The sequence below is a fragment of the Pocillopora damicornis genome, chromosome 13 (assembly GCF_964200805.1).
Source record: "Pocillopora damicornis chromosome 13, jaPocDami1.2, whole genome shotgun sequence".
NCBI lineage: Eukaryota > Metazoa > Cnidaria > Anthozoa > Scleractinia > Pocilloporidae > Pocillopora > Pocillopora damicornis.
The window spans coordinates 15,372,962-15,393,938 of NC_142682.1; the positions used below are offsets into that span (position 1 = coordinate 15,372,962).

The 20,977-nt window shown below is 37.8% G+C and overlaps 3 protein-coding genes across 4 annotated transcripts; 1 reads left to right on the plus strand and 2 right to left on the minus strand.

The window, feature by feature from the left end:
- Positions 1-1,346: 1,346 nt before the first annotated feature.
- Positions 1,347-14,510, minus strand: LOC113685440 (adenosine receptor A2a). 2 transcript variants are annotated; one of them, XM_089190829.1, is made up of 2 exons: positions 14,444-14,510; positions 1,347-3,473 (listed from the first exon to the last, which is right to left on the minus strand). In XM_089190829.1, the coding sequence occupies exon 2, from the start codon at positions 3,431-3,433 to the stop codon at positions 2,435-2,437; it is 999 nt and encodes a 332-aa protein (XP_089046955.1). In that variant the 5' UTR covers positions 3,434-3,473; positions 14,444-14,510; the 3' UTR covers positions 1,347-2,434. The 2 variants fall into 2 exon arrangements, with proteins under 2 accessions (XP_089046955.1, XP_027058753.2); XM_027202952.2 differs by lacking the exon at positions 14,444-14,510 and adding an exon at positions 4,230-4,576.
- Positions 12,563-18,658, minus strand: LOC113685506 (uncharacterized). Its single transcript, XM_027203019.2, has 7 exons — positions 18,330-18,658; positions 17,582-17,654; positions 15,943-16,766; positions 15,506-15,607; positions 14,960-15,016; positions 14,444-14,529; positions 12,563-13,587 (listed from the first exon to the last, which is right to left on the minus strand). The coding sequence occupies exons 1-7, from the start codon at positions 18,642-18,644 to the stop codon at positions 13,536-13,538; spliced, it is 1,509 nt and encodes a 502-aa protein (XP_027058820.2). The 5' UTR covers positions 18,645-18,658; the 3' UTR covers positions 12,563-13,535.
- An 85-nt stretch (positions 18,659-18,743) lies between these two features.
- Positions 18,744-20,933, plus strand: LOC113685488 (uncharacterized). The gene has a single exon (XM_027202996.2). It carries the CDS (start codon positions 18,839-18,841, stop codon positions 20,009-20,011), a length of 1,173 nt encoding a protein of 390 aa, XP_027058797.2. The 5' UTR covers positions 18,744-18,838; the 3' UTR covers positions 20,012-20,933.
- Positions 20,934-20,977: the final 44 nt, after the last annotated feature.

Below are 20,977 nucleotides of genomic sequence, written 5' to 3' on the forward strand. Positions count from 1 at the left end.
TTGGAAAATATGGGAACTTCGATATTTTTTAGGCCAACGACTTGTCAAGACCTCAGGCCGATCTTCTCCTAATGCAGCCCTCGTTACGGGCCAAAAGAGCGAGGACTCCTATGAATGAATAAAGGGGGTAAGTTTCTAAAGAAACTGTGGTGCTGCGTCGGTGGGACGGCTTATATACAGCTTATGTGCGTATATCCCACCGACGCAGCACCACAGTTTCTTTAGAAACTTACCCCCTAGCGTTAACAACTGAGTTGAAAACGTAAATTGGCCACCGTAAAGAGTAAAATAATCCTAAGAACGAGACTGACTCTTGGCTCATCAAAAGATCAAGCTTCCGGCTTGATCTTCCCTGGCCTTGTCTTGAAATTTAAAAATAACTATTTACGAATCTGTGAAAGCATTTTAAAGCCTTCGAAACATTTTCGTGCGACCAAGGAAAATAACGAGAGCTCTGGTTATCTGTTAATATCTCCCGTAGAAATGGAGTAGGATCTGGGTACGAGAGAACGACAGCACCGCGCACCACACATTTCTCCAAATCGTTATGACGTCATATGAGGTCACTAAACAATGGTAACTTAGCTCTTTAACTCCCATGAGTGACCAAGACAGAATTTCTCCTTACAATATTGATACAACATCAAACAGACAAGTTATGAGAATAAAGAAAAATATATATCAAGGGATTATTAATTGATCCAATACAAAATTTTCCGAACTAACATCATAAGAATTGAACGACAGAAAGTAGAAAGAATCACTACTGAGATCATTCTTGGGCAATATTCAGACTGATTCAGTGTCAGCTGATAACTGAGCGGTTAATAAGAAATGTGCTTTCGGTAATTGCAAGAATAATTTAAGATGAAATACCTTTCCTACCAAGTAGACCAAGAGTGCCCAAGATATTCTGTGACAAGAAATACAACCTTATATTTTTAGAACGTAAAAAAAATTTCCTTTCAGACAACAACTTCCATATGAATCTTTAACATCATATCTTGCTGATAGTACCAGTATCCGTCATTTACTGAATTAACCCATCTGGTCGTATCTTACGAAAGAGGGGCGAGCTAATTTCCATGAAACATTACATAAACAAGTAATAAAAATTGTTATTATTGCTTTCAATTTACTTTTTCATTGTGTTAATGCAATATCCTGTTATAATCCTGCCAATGGAGCCCGTTTTTTCCTGTTGTTTTTGCAACAATGTTGGCGCGTGTGATTAAGATCAACGCGTTAATGCAAGAGGTCACGTGCGCAAGAGCTATTGGTTTACTTCCTGTTACACGTGTTTCGTGTGTTCTTGCCTAGGGCCTGTTACGCGCACATGTTATGCAGTAGTAGTAGTAGATCTTTATTTAAACTCGGTTAAGAATCTTCAGTTATACTAATAGTATTTTAATTACAATCATTTGTAAAAATTAAAATAACTATAAAAACTGATTTACAAGATTGCCGAGTGGGAATCGAATGTTTTAATAATCTAATCGTCCTAATATTCTCAGGAAGAGAATTCCACAGTAAGGCACCACAAAGCTACGTTTCAAATAGTCAGTACACGGCTTAGGTAAGTTTGACTTACGGAAAGAATCACGCAAGTCATAGTCTGTGTGTTGCTCACTGAATAAATCCTGCAAGTACACTGGGGCTAACCCGTTGAGGGATTTAAACATCATTATAGCTTTCTGCTTTCTTCTTCTTAATGATAGCTGGTCCCACTTCAAAGTTTCAAGAAGCGGGCTTGAATTTACCTCACAGTTGGCTTGCAGAATAACCCTAGCTGCTCGGTTTTGCAATTTTTGTAGTTTCTCACATAGATAGGAACTCAATCCATCCCAAACGGGGGCACAGTTATCGAAATGAGGCTGGATTAAAGTGTTATATATTTGTACTGCAGTGGACTGAGAAATGAGGGACCTAATGCGCCTCAGAGCACCTATTGCCGAGGATATCTTTCTGCATAGTTCTTTGATGTGATTAGACCATGAAAGTCGGTCATCAATAATTAAACCTAATGATTTGGCATGTTTAACCCTGTAAATTTGATGGCCATCTAATTGGATATTAATCTCACTACAATTTTCTGCAAGAAACTTTTGACGAGTACCAATGAAATGAAAATGCAGAGGATGCCTATTTTGATCTCAGTTGTTCAGCTTTAGGTTCAACATCAATTACTTTCCCTTCAAACAACCCTTGAGTCTTTTCTGAGTTGGATGGCGGAAGGGAATATTTCCCGGCAAAAAAATTGAGAGCACCAGGGATTGATGCGCTGGGTGATTCTTGGTTGGACAGTAATCGCAATTTTTCGGGAAACATCTTCGACTCGCATGATTATAAATAGGAAAATCATAAGAGGAGGAAAACTGACAGGAGCTTGAAGGAATTATCACAGTTTCGTTGGGCCTAGTGTTTGCTTGAAGTTCTAACAATGCTCCGAGGATTGAATTCTTGCTGAGTAAGAAGAAATCGGAATACCCTCATCCATTTCTACCGGCGGACTGCGGTTGTTCGTGTTTAGAAAACTCATATGTCCCAATACATTTGACTGCGTGTCAGGATCAACACGCCTAGTCTTTCCAAAAAATTGACAAAGCGTTCGGCGGAAGTCAGGGAACCTGCAGCTGTAGATAATCAGATTCACAAACGAATTGCTGTAATGTAGAAGTTTGATTGCGTGGATGAAATTGATCGCCGTTTGCTGTCGACATTGAACGCAGAAGAACAAGGAAATGTTTAACAAATGAAATGGTAACCATGTGACGAGGAAGAATCCGGTGACAATTGCCAGAGTCAGAATGAGCCTGCGCTCTCGTTCAACTGACAATCTGCTGCTCCTTCCACGATCGCTCAGCTCGAGCTGACGAGCCCGTACTTTGTACCAGACCGCGGTGTAAGTGACAAGCATGACAACGAAGGCAAAAGACAGTGCGAACATCATGTTGTAAAAGAAGACGGTGAGCTCCACAATCTTGTGGGCCTTCAAAATGCGCAGTAAAACTTGCAGCGAGGAGAGCAGCCAACATACCATAACAGCTGCATAATAAGGCACTTTGCCAGTCGCTCGATGCCTATGAGGGGAGAAAACAGAGAACATACGCTCCAAACCAATCGCAGATAGGCTGAATATGGACGCAAAGCCGGTTAGCAGATCAATAGCGTCATAAGAGGTGATAAAAGTAAAGTCTCTCGCTATGGCGCTTTCCGGCCACTGGAAGACCATATACATTGGAACGGCAACGGAGCCCACGAGCAGGTCAGCGATCGCTAAGTTGATCAGTAGCAGGCTTGTGCGCATGCGACGAAGTCTTGAATTGTTAAGGAATACCGCTATAGAGAGGAAGTTCCCCACAATGGTAAAAAGAGCAAGACTGCTGAACAAAACCGTCCAGCTTACTCGCTCGAGGGCAGTCGAGGTGCTCATGTTTACCTCACTCTAAAAACAGCTGGTGATCAATTACAATCTGAAAATTAAAAAAAAAGATGACAAAGAGAGACTGATTAATACAGTTTCTATTAAACATTTTGGCTTATTATCTACACCCCCTACACTGATATCCCTTTGTCAGCCCGTCATGCAACGAGAAAACAAATCAACACACAAAGCAAAAAAACTCTCTGCCCATCCCCCTCGAATATAGGCAATCCCAATTCCCCACCCCCTCCCCATGATTTTTCTTATGAATCGGAATGGGACAAGTTTAAAGATTGAAATATTCTGATGCAGTTGTAGAATTAAAATTGCAATCATGAAAATAAAAATGATAATATTTATGACATTAATGATAACAGCAACGGAAATAATGAAAGGAACAGAAGAACTTTCTTGATTGATTTTAGTATATCTCTTTCATATAGGATAAGATTTCCAGTACGGGCAAATATCGATGTCACCTAAATGGCAGTAACGATGAATCCACATAACCGAGGATATGGCAAGTTTTCAGGAAGAACTTCACGGAGACCTACACAGCTAAAAAAATAAATGATGTTGAAGGAAAGCTAGAGGCGGTCTTTCTTGACCTGATCAGATAATCGATTAGTTTCCGGGTCTACACGGAGGAAAAAAATTTTTGAAATCGAATCAAAGGTGATACTGAAAGCATTCAATTTCTTAAATCCATCACGAAGAGTTACAAAAAAATTCAACCAGGCCTCTTCTAAATAAAAAAGTTGTGTTAGTGAACGAATCGGGAAAGGCTTGCTATATGGATTCTTACCTGCGACTGGGAAGTTTAAAAGTTTTAGTGAAAGCGTACTTCCAGCCGACAGCAACATCTTGAAAAAGCGCATGTTTTGCAGATTTTTGTTGTCTATTAGAGGGACTGAAATCTTCTGGTAAGAAGATAGACTCGCCAGGCTAAAACAGCAGTCTATTACCGTCTTTAAAATCAGTGTCGAAATTGTCAGTGTCGTTCGAATGTGTGCGTCACGTCATGTTGCGTGCGTGTAGCATTAGATATCATGATAGATTTACGGTAAACAGACAAAGATTGATACGGTTATCAGTTGTAGACTGGAAGCAATTCTAAATTAGAGTTTCAATTTAAGATCATTTGTTTGAAATTAGATAAAACATGTAAACATACAGCGCAAGCAGGCTTTGATGTCACCTTACGCACACAAAAGCCGCGAGAAAGTTTAATTAAACTGAATATAAACCCTTGGAATTGATCTGAAATAGTCCATTTAGTTATTTGAAACGATCATTGTGTCAAATGTTGGTTATTGATGAACTGAAAGCTTAAGTGCGCCCCATTAGCTCAGTAAAGGCATAAATTTTGCACTAAAAAGGAAGAAGGAAAAAACTGAAGGTGCCCAAAATAGCTTACCTATAGCTATTTTAGGGCACTCTGAAAAGGAACTTATTCTCTTTTTGCGTGCGGTTCATCAAACCACAAATACTTTACTGCTGTCGTTGAGTGCTAATTGTTCAAATTGAAAATGTAAACGCTAGTTACTGATGACCAATGCACTTAATAGCCATGTCAGAGAATTTGGTATTATATCAAGACTACAACTCTTAGTTGATAGTTTTCAAAATTCTCACTACTTTTCTGTCAACAGTGTATTTAACGTGTAAGGAGAATTCATTTGCTAATAGCCCAAAGATTTAGACTTTTCTCTTTCAGAAGTCTCAGAGCCTCAAGGTCAACGGAGATTATATCGCGATAGCAATATAGCTAATGGTAAACACATCGTTTGTTCGGTGCTGGCTCCATTTATCTTCGCCGTATCGAAGTCAATTGAATAAAACTGCCAACAACGAACGAATTTTTCTTTAGGTTTTTTTTTTCTTTTTATCGATATTTGTCGTTGTACGGGATATCGGAGATATATCTGTAAGCAAACTGCTTACGTACGAATCTCACTTTATCATTCATCATGTCGCAGGCAACTTTTTCAGGGGCCAGTTTCGGTTGTTGTTTATCCCAGACCAGTTGTAACTGAATCGAAGAGGTGAATTAATTGACTCAAACTATACCAAAAATTACTAAGATACAAAATCAAGACCATTGTCTTCAAGTTTTACCGGAATTTAGAAAAAGGACTTCTTTCTTACCGTTTATAAAGGAAATTTCCCTTTTTGCACCTATGTGAAACTTCTTCCTTCTCAGAGATTTGATAGTGTGTTTTTGAATCAGCCCTAGTTTATTTTTATCGCCCCGAGATTCTATCGGACGTTGGCAATTGTCTTTTGAAATATCACCAATCGAAAGGTTTGACAGATAAGTTTTAGCTTCCGTAAGCTGGAGGTTTTCGACCAAACAAGAGAAATGAAAATTGGAATTCCCTTCGAATTCCGTTCACTGTATTTTGGTGATAACTTCAAAAAAGTTGGGAACGAAAAAGTAATTCAAAGCATTGTCACATTTAGCTCACAATTTGCAATGAGTGCCAACAGAGGTATAAAATACAGATGATCTGGTTTTGGCTCTGAACACAATTAGCTAAACTCTGGGGTTAAATATTAATCAAATTTAGGGTAGAAATGTCATGTTAGTAAATTAGGGTTGCCATCTTCTCATTGCTTTTGTTACGTATCTCTGCAGTTGTGCATTTATTACGAAATTCTGAGAAACTTTTGCCAATTAACCTCATTATCTAATAAATCTCATTTCTAGGAAATTTCAGGGTTTTTTGTCAGTATTCTTTTGAAAGTGCGGGTCTCATCCTTTGCCCCTCTTTATAGAGGTTCGTCATTTTAATCCATCGAAACTGAGCTAAAAACGTTGAAAAGTTATCGTCTCGAAAGACCGAAGACTGTAAATGTTTGAAGAGTGACTTTTGAGGATATAAAAAAGCGTTGAAATAACCTAAGCGGAGAAACTTTAAGCTTTTAACAAAATATTTCGGGTAACTGCGATTGCGATAAAAAAAAAGTGTATTGTTAGAAAGGAACGCCAATTTTTCTTGCGAAATAATTGCTGTGAGAACCCGTCGCTTTATGACGAATGTTTCTATCGAACTCACTATGACATTTTGACGCTAGTTTTCAAACCTTTATTATTATTGAAATCTTCCAAGCTTGTCTTCTGCTTTTGTCAACAACGCAGTCAAACATCAACAGGGACAGACGTCCGCCGCGAAAAACATGTTTCGCTTTAATTGATTTCCAATTTTTCTTTTTCGTCTTTATGGCAAAATATGAAAGGAAATGAAATGAAACGATTTCGAAATTATTTAAATTTTGTAAGTAAAAGACATACTATTTCTTTTAACATGTAAGTCTTCAAAAAAAAATTAGGTAAAGTACGGAAAGCAAATGAGTGAAACTATAGAAGGGAAAAGCAAACAACTTCTAGAAAACTTTTAATCTGGCAAAAAAAAAAAAAAAAATTAAACACGATGCCAGTGTCTTGGCTACGCATGGAAAGGATTCCTCAACGCTTCTTAAACAGTGCCCTTTTAGAATCTAGCGCATAGAGAAATTTTGGCAAAAAGCTAGTCCGTTGCTGTTTCTGTTGTTAAGCAAATTTTGGCCGATGATAAAGATGCCACTTCACATCATAGAAGTTATTGAATTCGAACATAATACAAGTTTTTTATTTTCTAAGTGAATATAACTAATATTAAAGTTGTTAACCTTACAGTTTTATCAGCTCTATGAAGGCGAAGGAACCAGTTAACTTTCTCGAATAATCTTAAATTTATGCTGTTTATACTTTGAAATAGTGAAAATGTTGATCTGTGATATCAGTTCGGCTGAAAAACGTGAAAAAAGGAAATGTCGCAATTATCCCTAGACCAATATTGTTTTTTATTTTTAATTGAATCCTTCTAATTGTTTCACTTAAGTTCTCTACCTTCAAATTGTGTTTCTATGTATTCTAGATGCTTTTTAAGTCAGTTCTTGACAATGAAGACGAATATAATTATATGGAAAGAGGGTAAATTCACTTTAAAATTACACGCGCGTACCCTCGAATGTCCCCTCACGCTTTCCCCTCGAATTTTGAGGCTTAAAATTTATTTGATATACAAATAAGTATCTTAACTGTTGATCATTCGTAAGCCGTATAATCGCCTACGAATATCCCTGCTTCATGGCCAGCTTAAGGCAAATCGACAGCCATTTTTCAGTTTCCACTTACGCTGGAGTGAAAATATAAATATTGCGCTAGGTTAAAAGCCAATTTGTACGTTTTCAGCTCTTTAAATAGATAATCCGCTCAAGGTCTTAAACCAATATTTAATATCTGAGAAAGACACCCTTGTAGTAGGGAAATCCTAAGATTACAACACATCAATTTCCTCTTTCGGTTTCCTACTGAATTTCAAGTTTGCGCCTGACGTTAAAACTCACTGACGAGGAGCGAGGAGAAGTTTATCTAGTGCTTCGTACAGATGCGCTATTGCAAACTGAAAAACTTACTGTATATTCAATTTCTGAATCAAAATCAGATTTGTTTTCTTCGAACGTTACGAATCCCTTAAGAACAGGTCTAAAGTTGCTGAGATAAATTAAAATTTGTATCGCTAGCTGTAAAATTAAATAAAGCGATAATTATATCGAGCCGACTTTTTTCTACGTTTTTTAAATTTGTGTTTAATGATTTTTGTTTATTACTTCAAGCACAATATGGTTTAAATGGATCTTTGACCCTTCCCATATCGTTTTGCACGCGAACGTCGCAACGCTTGATTAGCCCAGTCGAAAAAAACCAAACTTGACGCGAGTCTCAGTAATGTCGCAAAGTCGACATTCGAGTTGAGTTTCACGAACTATGCAACCACGTTTACTCATATTGATTAGTCCTAAAATTTAAAAAACAAAGCTTTTAAAAACTTTACTTACCGATTTTGCAGACAATAGCGTCTTTCTCACATTCAGTCAAAGAACAGGCAGTTCATTTGCGGATTTAAAAATCAAGTACGCCTCCACATGTGGGGTTATGACACAGGTGTTTTAGACGGTTCAGAATGATTACCAATTAATGCATAAATTTTTTGCTATTTGTAGTTTTGTCTGATAATTAATTACTCAAGTCGGTACAGTCATTTCCACGCACCTCTAAATTATTTGCTAATCTGTTTTTTACTCAATGTTAGGCTAACAGCGAAAGGATACCCCTCGAAAACGAGGAGGATTGGGCGGGAATGAATGAGAGTTCCCTCAACGATTTATTCCACGAAATATAAGATCTGATCAGTTAAACTGAAATGCGAGGCTCATCTTGGATTAGTATGACTGCCTCTTTTACTCACATGAAATCCAAAATTACCCATAAAGCAAAGAAGATTATATTTGCAATCGGGAGCAATGTCTCTTCACTGGCCTATATTCTCCGTTCACAAAAAGGACGTCGCACGGGTAATTCTGGACAAGAGTTAATTTGCAATTCCAGTACGGCGAGGGATATTGGGTTCATAAACCCACACGTGGAGTAAAGAGTTCAATGTGGATCTTATGTCATTTCCATTTTAGTTTCACTTTCATGTCGCAATTTTAAATGTAATGCACCCTTAAACTTGAATTTGTGGGCGCGCCCTTAAAAAGTTTCGCACTGTCAAAGTGTCATCTCTCGACAATTTATTTTCGAGTTCAACGTCCCTTTCCTTTGCAGAGTGTGAACCTTTTTCCCTTTTTCGAAGTATCCATCGGACACTACTGCTATCGCTATGCATGACGATGAAAAGAAACGAATAATTCGCTGCTTAGTAAACACAAAAGTACAAAACAAACGCAGGGCAAACAAATTGAGAAATTTAGCTAATTATAATTTACAGACGAGATCTTTTCAACCCTCTCAAGTACAGCACCTGTTTCACTGACGGACGCATTAAACTTGATCGTTTCGTGTGTTTAAAGAAAAGATTGGCCCACATGGGATCAAAACCGTGCGCGACGTTGCCGAAAGGTTATGTGCAATTTTTATTTACATTGATCTGTAGTCTTTATCTTGGAATTGAAACTAAGAATGCACCTAGCTATGCTATTCGCCCCCATCGCGTCAGAAGTAATGTAGATATCCCCCCGTGGTCACTTACGTTCGGAATACGAACAACAGTAGACATATTTTTCAACGAGTGTTGACTTACTCATATATAGCATTACATTCGCCTCACGTATTCACCTAGCTTGAAGAGCAGACGTAATTTTGGTGGGCGAGTCCTCAGTGTTACCTTGGTGAAAATTATAGCTTCCATCTTTAATTTTTACAGCAGCGTTAAGCTGGGAAGAGAAATACTTTTGTACCAAGGGGGGCGAGCGACGGTCAAAATGAAGGAGAGGGTTGTCTATTCGCCTTTCCCCGCCTCTCCCCCGACCGTCGACTTTAACTCCCAGTCAAACATGGCCGGTTGAACAAATGGTCGCGAGCTTTGCAGGCATAAACTACCAAGTGACAATGTCTTATAAAGTTTTTGTTTCCTTTTATTTTATAAATCACTCAGCAGCTCGTTAATAACTGAATGTAATATTATTAATTCTTTCAATTTCTCCTCCAACAACTCACAAGTCTGCGAAAGTACACGAACACCAACGGTTTGAACTTGACATTTGACCGATACCATAGTCACGCAAACATCACCAGTCAACAAATAAATTGATTTTTTCTTGTGTTCTCTCCGAAACTTGTTTAATTGGATTTGAAAATGTCGAAATCTATCTTTTACGTTCTGCTCTGTGAATGGTTACCATTGCATGAATGGCGAAAGTTTCAGCATATATTCACTCAAATCGATACCACACTTCGTCGAGTAAGCGCCGACTCCTCTAATAAAGAGCTCTTCCCCGAATACACGTCCACCCCTTAAGCCACAATTTCAAACTAGCACCCATTTCGAAAAAGTTCCCCTCTTCCTACCTCACTTTCTTTAATGGTAAGGATACAAGGAAAACCTGTTCCTATTGCCATTTCATTTATAAAACTTTTAAAGCTTAAACTACGACGAAATTGATAGAGTAGAATTTTTTTTTCTGCTAAGTAACCTAGTTATATCTATCTCCGTATTCTTTCAGAGTTCCTTCATGTGCATCATCTGTTTCTTAAATTTTTCCTATTATAGGAAACGCCAATTTTCCTATTGTTAATGATAACAAAGCTCGGATATAACACGTACTGTCATTGGTTGAAAGAGCGTGCTCTATGAGAGTTTATAATAAAGTTCGGATATAAGGCGCGGTGTCATTGGTTGAAAGAGCGTGCTCTATGAGAGTATAGAGCATAGAGCTGAGCTAAAGCTGTCACGCCATCTGCCAAACTGTACTATGTTCGACCTTTTCCGGGACTTCCTTTTAGCTTTTTTCCGATAATTGAAAGTGAAATTTCGGAACAAGCGAGCCGGCAAGTAGCAGCAGAAGAACCAAGTAAAGGTTTGTAAACATACCAGGCGCCGTAATTTACGTTATTAAAACGTGAGTAGATACGAAAATCCTCAAAGGAAAAACAAAATAGACATTCGAGGTTTTAAAGATTGATTCACGCTCAGTAGATTGCAAGCTTACGTACGGAAATAAAAATCAAACACAGCTAACACTCATATAGTATATAAAGTTCAGTGTTCAAAAACAAAACAGAACAAAACAGGAATGATGAAAAATATAACCAAACTGGCATAACTGTTAAAATTCATTCTAATCATGACGGTGTCTGAGCGAATATGATCATGCTGAAGTCCATCGCGGCTCGCTCATCCTGGCGATCTCCGGTCATCACAGTAAGCCTCAGAAACTACATCTGCTGCCCTTCGAGTGAAAAAATAAGAGCTTGCTCTGATATCCTTTCCGATGCGTCGAGTGGAAAGTCACATCTGTCACTGCAGCCGAGTTTTGCGGCGCTGTCATCCCGAGCGATCTTCATATTCCGGTGAATTCGGCTGTCGTTCATTCAAAAAACACTCGCCCTGAACAGTTTGTTTTCTACCTTGTCATGTGAAAAAACTTGCGTGTTTTGAAGGTGAACTTTGATGGTTTGACACTTTTGACAGCTTTATTCTTGTACAGCCAATTAGATTATTTAAACCATTCTAACAGGGATTCTGATTGGCTTATAGTAGCGGGCTTTATGAGAGTATAGAGCATGCTGACGACACTGTTGTTCGCTTTGGAAATAAAGTTTGTTTTGAAAATTGAAAGTAATGCTCGGGGAATTTAATGGATTCTTTATTATAAAACAAATAGAGAAGCCTTAGCTGTGCTCTGTTCTGTTATAAAGCACTTAGGAAGCGGCTAGAGCACTCAAGAGCTTCTTTCACTTCTTTCGTGCTCTAGCCGCTTCCTGCGTGCTATATAACAGAACAGAGCACAGCCAAGGCTTCTCTATTTGTTAAATGGAGCATAGAACTGAGCTAAGGCTGTCACGCCATCTGCCAAATCGTACTATGTCCGACCTTTTCCGGGACTTCTTTCTAGCTTTTCTTTCGTTAATAAAAGTGACATTTCGGAACAAGCGAGCAAAGGTTTGCAAAAATGCCAGGCGCCGTAATTTACGTTATTGTAACGTGAGCAGAGACAAAAATCCTCAAAGATAAAAACAAGATAGACAGTCCGAGTTTTTTTAACGGTCTTCACGCTCAGTTAGATTGCAAGTTTACGTACGGTAATAAAAATCAAACACAGCTAACACTTGTATAGTATATAAAGTTTCGATTTCAAATAGAAAAAAACAGGAATTATGAAAAATATAACCTGGCATAACTGTTAAAATTCATACTAATCATGATGGTGTCAGAGCGACTTAAGGTCTATCGCGGTTAGCTAATCATGGCGATCTTCGGTCATCGCAGTGGAGCAAGCCTCAGGAACTAAATCGACTACCCTTCGAGTGAAAAAATAAGAGATTGCCCTGATTACCTTTCCGATGCGTTGAGTGGAAGGCCAGATCAGTCACTGCAACCGAGTTTTACGGCGCTGTCATTCCGAGGGATCTTTTTGTCTTAGTGAATTCGGCTGTTGTTCATTCATAATACACTCGCCTTGAACAGTTTGTTTTCTACTTGTCATGTGAAATAACTTGCATATTTTTGTGAGCTACGATTGGGCCGAATTTCACTGAACATTTCACTTTCAGATCCTGTATTAGAAACTAAAAAACTTCAGGCAAAAGTGTTAAATTCGACATGCCGAGCTATTTTATTTTGTAAACTATTGCAGAATATGAACTTTGATGGTTTGACATTTTTGACAGCTTTAGTCTTGTACAGCCAATCAGATTATTTGAACCATTCTAACAGGAATTCTGATTGGCCTATTGTAGCGTGCTTTATGAGAGTATAGAGCATGCTAACGACACTGTTATTCGCTTTGGAAATAAGATTTGTTTTAAAAATTGAAAGTAATTCTTGGGGAATTTAACGGATTGTTTATTATAAAACAAATAGAGAAGCCTTGACTGTGCTCTGATGGCGACTACGTCTCGTGTTTCCCCCTACACTTCTTTCGTGCTCTAGCCGCTTCCTGCGTGCTTTACAACAGAACAGAGCACAGTCAAGGCTACTCTATTTGTTAAGTAAAGCACTTAGGAAGCGGCTAGAGCACGAAAGAAGTAGTACGTTTCCCCCTACACTTCTTTCGTGTTCCAGTCGCTTCCTGCGTGCTTTACAACAGAACAGAGCACAGTCAAGGCTTCTCTATTTGTTAAGTAAAACACAAAAATGACAGCTCTTGACTTCGGCCCCAATCGTAATATACTTGTTTTAAAAATATTCCTACCACACTACTTACAGTTAGTAAACGAACCTGTATTTTAACAAAATATATAAAGAGGGTAAGTTTCTAAAGAAACTGTGGTGCTGCATCGGTGGGAGAGTATAGCAGGTAAATTAGTGTTAACAACTGAGTTGAAAACGTAAATTGGCCACCGTAGAGAGTAAAAAAGCTGACGTTTCGAGCGTTAGCCCTTCGTCAGAGCGATTCAATCAGTGGGCCAATTTACGTTTTCAACTCAGTTGTTAACACTAAATTACCTTTTAACAAAATACATTTGTTAATCACTTTTTACGACATGCAATCTGTCACTAAGGTTTTCTTTTTAAAAGAATTCTATATTATATTATGTACATGAAGGGCCGGGAAAAAAATATTAGGGCAAAACTTGTTCTGTTAAAACACAAGGCAACATATCTTTGTCTTTCCTAAAAAAAATTTAAAGAAAAAGATAAGAATTCAATATATTTCTGACAAATTTCTCAATTCCTCTAGCTACAGTAGTTCCATTGAAACCAAGCCAGTAGAAAATACAGCCAATCAGAATACATGAGGGCATTTGTATATTGGATAGTATTACCTGCAACCTTCCCATTGTGCTCTGTTGAAATTTAATAAGTAACCCTTTTCAGTTCCTTACAAGCCTTTGACCACGTCAACTTTATTCGCCAAGTATAAGTTGTCATTGGTGTTTACTTTAATTTTAAGACTTAGATTTATACAGAGTTTTAAAACATCATAGAGCTTATCCAAAACTATTCTAAATGGAGTCTACTACTTATCTCATATTGATTGTGTGGGCCACTGTATTCTCTGTGTCATTGTTTAGAGTAGTTAGTGGCATTTCCTCATGTTATATCAATGAATAACCCTTCTTGTCACTGGTATTTTCATGGTATACACAATTGTGGGATATTCCATGGTATACCAATTGAAAGCATTGGATAAGTAGCCAGTAACAGACTGTAGAAATGGATCATTCAACATTCATCCAACAGTTATCAGAGAAATCTGGGTAAATTTTTTAAGTTTATCCTCCAAACCAGTGACAGACCTTTTTTGTTTTGTTTTGTTTTGTTTATGATTGCACCAACAGCTTTACCAGTACCATTTCCATTCATGCATAGAAAAAGACATTATAGGAGTGTAGTTCTTGTCAAATATAACTCTTCGACACATTTTTGTATAATACTCTCCTTACATATTTGAAGTTTTAAGCATGGTTACAGAAAAAAATACCAATTAAGCTGCACAGATAATCAATTCATGAAGATCAACACTAACCTGAGATCTTTCAACAGTTCATCTAAGTCTGAAAACCTTTTAGAACTCTTGTAAAGGAATACCCAGCCATCTTCTGCAGAACTGATCTGAAAGTTGTGATGGATACTACATTTAAGTACTAATCTTTAAATCCAGACCTACAGGAGTAAGGTGTGGAAATGAAAGAACAGAGAGGTTCCTGGTCCACACCTTGAAGTACATCAATTCAACTTTGTCGCCCACATGAAAGTACAAGGCCTTGAGCATTATGTGAGCTGGTAAGAGATCTAGAAGCAAACCTAGCCCCAACTTATCTCAAATCTTCTAACTGATGGGGAAACACACGTCCAGCAACACCAATAATGATGGCTTTCTTGTGAGCCAAAGCTCAATAAGTTACAGCCAAGCCAATAAATGCTCAGCCATATGGCTAGGTTAATGATTAACAAGGTTTTTTTAAAGTCAATTAATTATCTTGACACTGTAAAGCATCTAATTTAAAGCACATTGTCATGCTATTAAAGCTGTGAATAGTACCTTAAAGTGGTAAAGCTCTTTATTTGAGTCATTTTTCCAACAGTACAAGGTTAAAACCTGCAACCAAAGAAAAAGTACACTTGTTGAGTAATGCACCAGCTGGTGAATATACTTTAGGTCTAATTCGGAGTGTGTAGGGAAAACATATATATCACCAAGGAAATACAAAAGGGAGATTTCTCTTCATCTTTAATCATATCTTCACAGATTTTGATAGAGTTTTTGCAAAATACTTTTGAATTTCATTCATCAAAATTTTCTGGAGCCCATCTTATGAAAGTTCCCACTAGTAATTGAATGGGCTTAGGCCATATCTTAAAATCAAAATTTTAAGGATAGAGAAACTGATTCTGGCACCCTAATTTTAACTCTTCAGCTGATGGTTTCAATATATCATTATCAAAACTTTTAAAACCCCCATATCGAATGAAAACAGAAGTGCTTTACAGGAGAAACAGACCTCTTGTTATTTTTGGAATTTTTTATGGGTTCTTCTAGACGGAACACTAAAAATGAAATAGGCCAAGATAAGTTTTATACATGCACCTTTAATCCAGTTGAGGAAGTTGAATCTCGAATAAGGAAAGTACCATTTCTTTTATCTGCTGGTAACGCCCTCACTTTGTCCAGAAGAAACTCCTCAAAATACTGTTAAAATTGTGATAAATGGAGATAATTTATGTTAAAATGAATTCTTATTTTAAAAAAATTAAGATTTCAAATGACCAAGATATATGTTGTCAATCATGATTTTGCTACTTCAGTTATAATCAAAATTACAATTTTGATTACAAATTTGTCCTTACTAACAAAAGCCATAAAAAAGGAGACAGAATCATGATCTCAAACTATGTCAAATCAGACATCTTACCATGTTTAAAAGTGAAAGGTTTTGATGTATATGTTTTTCGAAAACAGTTTAACAGACTTCAAAATAAATAAATAATTAACACTATGATAACATAACTTTACATTGTACTTACAGATCTTGACTTCACAGGGTCAGGCTCTTCTCCTTTTGGTGTCACAGAATATTGATCAAACTCATTTGAGCCACTTGCTGTCAAGTCTGAATTCTCATTTACAGGTTCATAAACTTGTTTGGGAGGAGTAGGAGGAAGAACTGTTACATAATTATCTGAAGCGGAATCCTCTCCAACTTTGTCATCAGCTGGCTTTTTCTCTTGCTCTAAACCTGGTTTCTGTTCATTAGGTGATTCTGGACCCTTATTCTGATCTGGAACCTCTGGGGATGGTTCTAAAACAGCATACACTGGTGAGCTCCCTTCAAAAGCCCCATCTTCTTTAGGGTTTATTTCATATATGACATCATTTGATGGCAATTGAAAGGCACTATTAGAGTCAGTGCCTTCAACTTCAGAATATACATGATCCTCAGTTTCTGGAGTGATAGCTTTATTAAAGAATTGCCTGGGAGGTTTGGAGGGTGGCTGTTTATCATTTCTAGCTTTAGTTTGGTCTTGAAGCTTCGGCAAGTTTGTTACAACATCCACAGATTCATAAAACTGTCCTGGTTGGTCAACAAATCTATCCTGGCCATCTGATGAGAGACGCGATGTTCTCCTCTGATTGGCTTGCCCTCCTGCTGAGTTCTTGGCACCATCTTTAATATTTTCTGAATTAGATGGGTGGCGAGATCTACTAGCTGCAGTGCTGCGTTGATTTAAAGATACGTCGTCATAGGCTGGAACCATGCTTGCACGACTAGATGCCACACTTGTGGTGTCTTGATGCTGGCTCTGTTTATCAGCCAGACTGGCAGTAGATACAGAGTCATGGCTTGGAGCTGAAAAAGACAATGGAAATGCCCACTAAAAAACTTTTTAGGATCAAAATCCAATAGCATTTACTCCTTCACCCCCTGAATCACACATTGAGGTCACAACAAAAGAGAAAATTATCACCAACTAAAGAAGTCCTTGATTGTGAAGGAAATTCTTCTCTACATCACCTAAGGAAAAGTATGGGAAACAGTATGGAGAATATGCATACTGATGTTATGGAGTAAAGGGTTAACTGACTGCTGCTCAATGAAAATAGTTTACTCAAAACAAATATTAAGCTATTTTCCAGAATTTTCTTAACCTTACCCAAACACATTTATAAAGGATATTGATTTTGTACTGTTTTCATTATTCATGTATATGCATGCTCTCTTAGTCATTTCCTATTTTCACTCAAGCTTGTTATGGAAGAATTTGTTTTAATGTTTACTTCCCTCCTGCATTGCTTAGCTTTGCTATTTTTTGGGCAGGGATTGTTAGATATGTATTTTTATGGCAAAGATAAATACATTTTGTTGTTGATGTCACTGTTGTTGCTACAAAACTGAAGAATTGACTGAACTGGCCAAAAAATTCAAATTTTTTAGGGAAAATTTCTTTACAAATCATCTGAGCTAACTGACCAGCTCTGACAGATATTATCCTTTGTCATGATTCCTGTCCTTTTGATTTAGTCTCCCAAATGGAAATGCCTCTTAAATCTCAAGACAATAAAATTTGTCTTGTTGCTAAGGGCATCTTGTTTATTGTGTTACCACCTACCCTGTAACTGAACAGTTTCTATGAAACAATAAAATTGCAAAAAGATTATACCTACATCTGATTACACGCTCATCAGCACTGTCAATGGCTCCATAAGAAGGGTGCCCACTTCCTTCACTGCTGATGGGCTAAGGAAAATGAAAAGACTTTACTGTAGGATCATGCAAGTTTACCCTGATTGGGCTGGCTGACTGCTCATGTTATACTAACGTAAAAATCATCTTGGGAAAAAACCAAATCTACACCAAGTACTCTATTTTAAGATAATGAGTTGTGCTTACTTCAGTTTTTCATCAGCCACTATAATTATCTTTTTTTTTTTTTGCCATATTAACACACAACTTTCTATTTCTCCATTCCTTCTTTCATTTTTCAAAAGTTTGTAATTTCAGTGCTTTTGTTATACCCCGCCCTGACCTATCCAAGATTGAAAATTCATTTGAAAACCTCCAGCTCAATGTAATCTTTCATGGCTGATTGATAATAATATTTCACCTGTCTTGGAGTATCATGAAAGAAGCTTGATAATTATTAGATATGTTAACCTTGGAATTCCTAAAACGAAAAAGAGGAGCTCAATGCTTCAGTTTTTCTGATCGGAAAGTTGCTTGCTCTTATGTGCGAAGTGATGAGAAGTCTGCTATAAGGCCTGTTCAAGACAGTTGTTGTGGTTTGTAATCAGCTAAATTTAAATTGATTAACAACGGAAATTGATCAACAATGAGGTCTAAATGGCGCCCGAATCCAAATCACTGTATCATCGAAGTAGGTTTCGTCTTTTGTTACCTGAAAATCAACCATACCTGATATGGATAGGGGCTTGATCGGTCATTGCTACTGCGTCGAATGCGTTGCCTATTCCGTATCTTCCGCTGTATGCAGCAAACGAAAGCTGTAAATGGTATTCCAACAATTATAAATGCCACGATTGCAATGATTATGTAAACCCAGTTGTTGTATGTGCAACCGGGTGTACCATCTTGGTATATCCGTTTAGTAAGCGGCGGACAAGTAATGTTCTTATCATCACCGTCCAAATACTCGAGCAAAATTCTCATAGTTGCATCAGGAACATAACTGGAGCGTACCTCCCTCAGAAGGTACAAACATTTCAGCATATATGCACATAATCTTGTTTGGGGAAATACCGCTACTCCACGGCTCAGGGTAAGCTATTTTCTAAAGAAGTACTTTATTGGCTAAAATTAAACAGCCAATAGAAGTTAGCTTTATATCATGCGGCGTCTAGAAAACCGTGAAACATTTCCCTTAGAGTCTCCTGAAATTGTGAAACTAAGAAAACTGTACCGAGATGTTTAAGAAGAAAAATCGAGGTGGTAAAGCGTTGCAAAGTGGAAGAAAAGTGGGCTTAGAAGTTGGAGGAGCGAGAAATGTCAAAAGATCGCAAGATCTGCGCTCTGCTCTTTCTCGAAAAAAAGCTAAAAAAGCGCAAGGCTTTCGTGTTCCTGCCACTAAAACGAATACGAGGAATATTGTTGACGCGAGGCAAACTATTTCTTCGAAGAAAAAACTAACTCAACCGACCATTCGTTCCATTTCCTTGCTAGAGGATCAGAGAAAAGAAAAAAGACAAAATGAATTTCAAAAAAATAGGTCTTTGACGCTGTCGACTGGTGGCCATATTCAAATTACTACGAAGCAAGATGTCCCGCCAAATAGGTCAGCTACAGTGATGGGAGATTCGATCCGGATCACTGCCAAAGTAGAGCGTAGTAAGGAAGATTTGGAACGAGAAGCAAACATCACTGCAGGGTATCTTACGATAACAGCTAAGAATGAGGAGGCAAAAAGAAAAGAGAGGGAACAAGTCTTAAGAAAGCGAGAGAGACAAAACGAAGCAAAAAGGAGGGAACGAGAGAGGAAAGCTCAAAGAAGAGAAAAGGAGAGAAGAGAGAATACGCTGTACAGTCAGATTAATGTAGAAAACAGCGTCTACGCATCAAAAAAATCCGAACCTCTCCTAGCGGGCAGATTCGGAGATAGTTTGTTGGAGGGCAGATTGGATCACGGAATGAGCAGTACCGCAGCACAGATTCAAAGGGGTCCGGAGCCATCTAAACAAGACATACCAACTTCCGGTTGTAGGATCACGGTCTCAAATTTACACCCGCTTGTTACTCAACAAGACGTTGAAGAACTCTTCGGCGTAGTGGGTGAGTTACGCAGTTGTAAAATGCTTGGAAGGGGATCAGCAGAAGTTGTGTATGTGAATAAAGAAGATGCACACTTTGCAATTAGTAGATACAACAACCGGAAACTTGATGGGCAGCCGATGCTTTGTAAGCTAAACATGCAACCATCAGCATCACTCTACTCACCTCCACCGGCCAGACTAGCCCCTCTTCCTCCTCTACGTGCTGCCCCTGCACCAGCAGCAAAGCCTCTTCCAAGGAGTGTTCCTGCAGAGTATGATGGAGCACCAACAGAAGCTTCAAGACCAGTGGTCTTCAAAGTCAGAATATAGGAAAGTCCAAACTCTCATTGATTTAAACTTTGTGCTTGAACAAGTTTTGTAACGATTTGTGTATCTTAAACATTTTAGTTAGAATATTTCAAGGTTGTCATTTTGAGCCCCCAGTAATAATGTAATTGCCACCCCCCCTGGTAAGGTGAGAAAGAAAACCACACTTTTAGAGAGGTAGAAATTAAGCCAAATTTTGTGAACTTTAGAAAACTGTTACATTTAGTTTAAGTTTTTTTGTCACATAATGGCAATTCTGTTCTTCATCTGAAATGAAAATATCTTCTCAAATTTCACTTTACTGAAAGAACTGCCACAGTTTTGTTCTTGTTATGTATTCATAAGATTTCTTGAAAATTCATACTTTAACTTTGCACAAAGTTTGCTCAGTTTAGGGATCCTTATATTTTTGTAGGTTTAAGAGGTATTTGAATTGTTAAATGTAAGCTAATTCCATTACTCCTATAGAATTACGAGTTAATTGTATGACAATGAATGATCACATTGGTCACCATCATTGTCTTAAACTTTAATTCCGTGATTTCTTCTTGATTTTTTTAACATTTTAATGATGTTGTAGCCATGTTCTGAACACAGTAGAGGGTTGCTCATTCTTTTAAGAGTGACTGCCAAGTAACCTCTCCTCACAATACCACCCCTGAATCACACATGAATACAGAAGAATAAAGGAAATGATCAGTAGCTAACAGCTTTTGATTGTTAAACAAATTCTTATGGCCAAGACCTTGGGAAATGTATGGGGAACAGAATAGAGAATATGTATATTGATGTTAAGGTGTAAAGTGTTAATTTCAAAGATCTGCTATGGTACTCTTTCCTCTAGTTCTTGGTTTCATTGTAAATTAGGATTTGGACTCGCAGTGTTTATATCCTCAGACAAATAAATTGTGGAAAGAAACCGAAAGAAGGGATCTTCCTATTTTCATTTCACTGGTTGTTGAAAATAAC